This window comes from Dendroctonus ponderosae, unplaced genomic scaffold (genome assembly GCF_020466585.1).
Source record: "Dendroctonus ponderosae isolate FM_Combo_2020 unplaced genomic scaffold, Dpon_F_20191213v2 Dpon_F_20191213_1, whole genome shotgun sequence".
NCBI classification, from domain to species: Eukaryota; Metazoa; Arthropoda; class Insecta; order Coleoptera; family Curculionidae; genus Dendroctonus; species Dendroctonus ponderosae.
Window position 1 is genome coordinate 48,500,601 of NW_026017110.1, and position 313 is coordinate 48,500,913.

The window sequence follows — 313 nt, forward strand, 5'->3', positions numbered from 1 at the left end:
AATTTTGCTTTATTTCAACTGCTTAAAGATCCAGTAAGTAAATGAGATGCCAATTCCGCTTCCGGCATATTTTTTAGCTTCGTCTACAGAGCAAAACTGTCATAATTTTGTCTATTTGAGGACAATTTTCCCTATGGAAGGATGGTTGTTCCAATAAAGCCTCTCCTAATGATGTCTAGTATTTTGTCCAGCTTCTAGGGGTTCGTCTTCCCATTCGAGAACTGTTCTTTGCCATTCTTCCAAAGCTTTTCCATTAAGTATTTTGAAGATTCCATGAAAAGTAGATCGTTTTTTCCACTATTCATCTTGTTCC

The 313-nt window shown here is 36.7% G+C and overlaps 1 protein-coding gene across 1 annotated transcript in view; it reads left to right on the top strand.

Annotated features, from left to right (window-relative positions):
* Positions 1–313, top strand: part of LOC109535853 (E3 SUMO-protein ligase RanBP2) — a gene marked incomplete in the record, with an annotated part of 2,868 nt that overhangs the window by 423 nt on the left and 2,132 nt on the right. Inside the window, 1 exon segment of the mRNA XM_048670640.1 lies at positions 1–33. Coding sequence (XP_048526597.1) covers positions 1–33 — 33 coding nt within the window.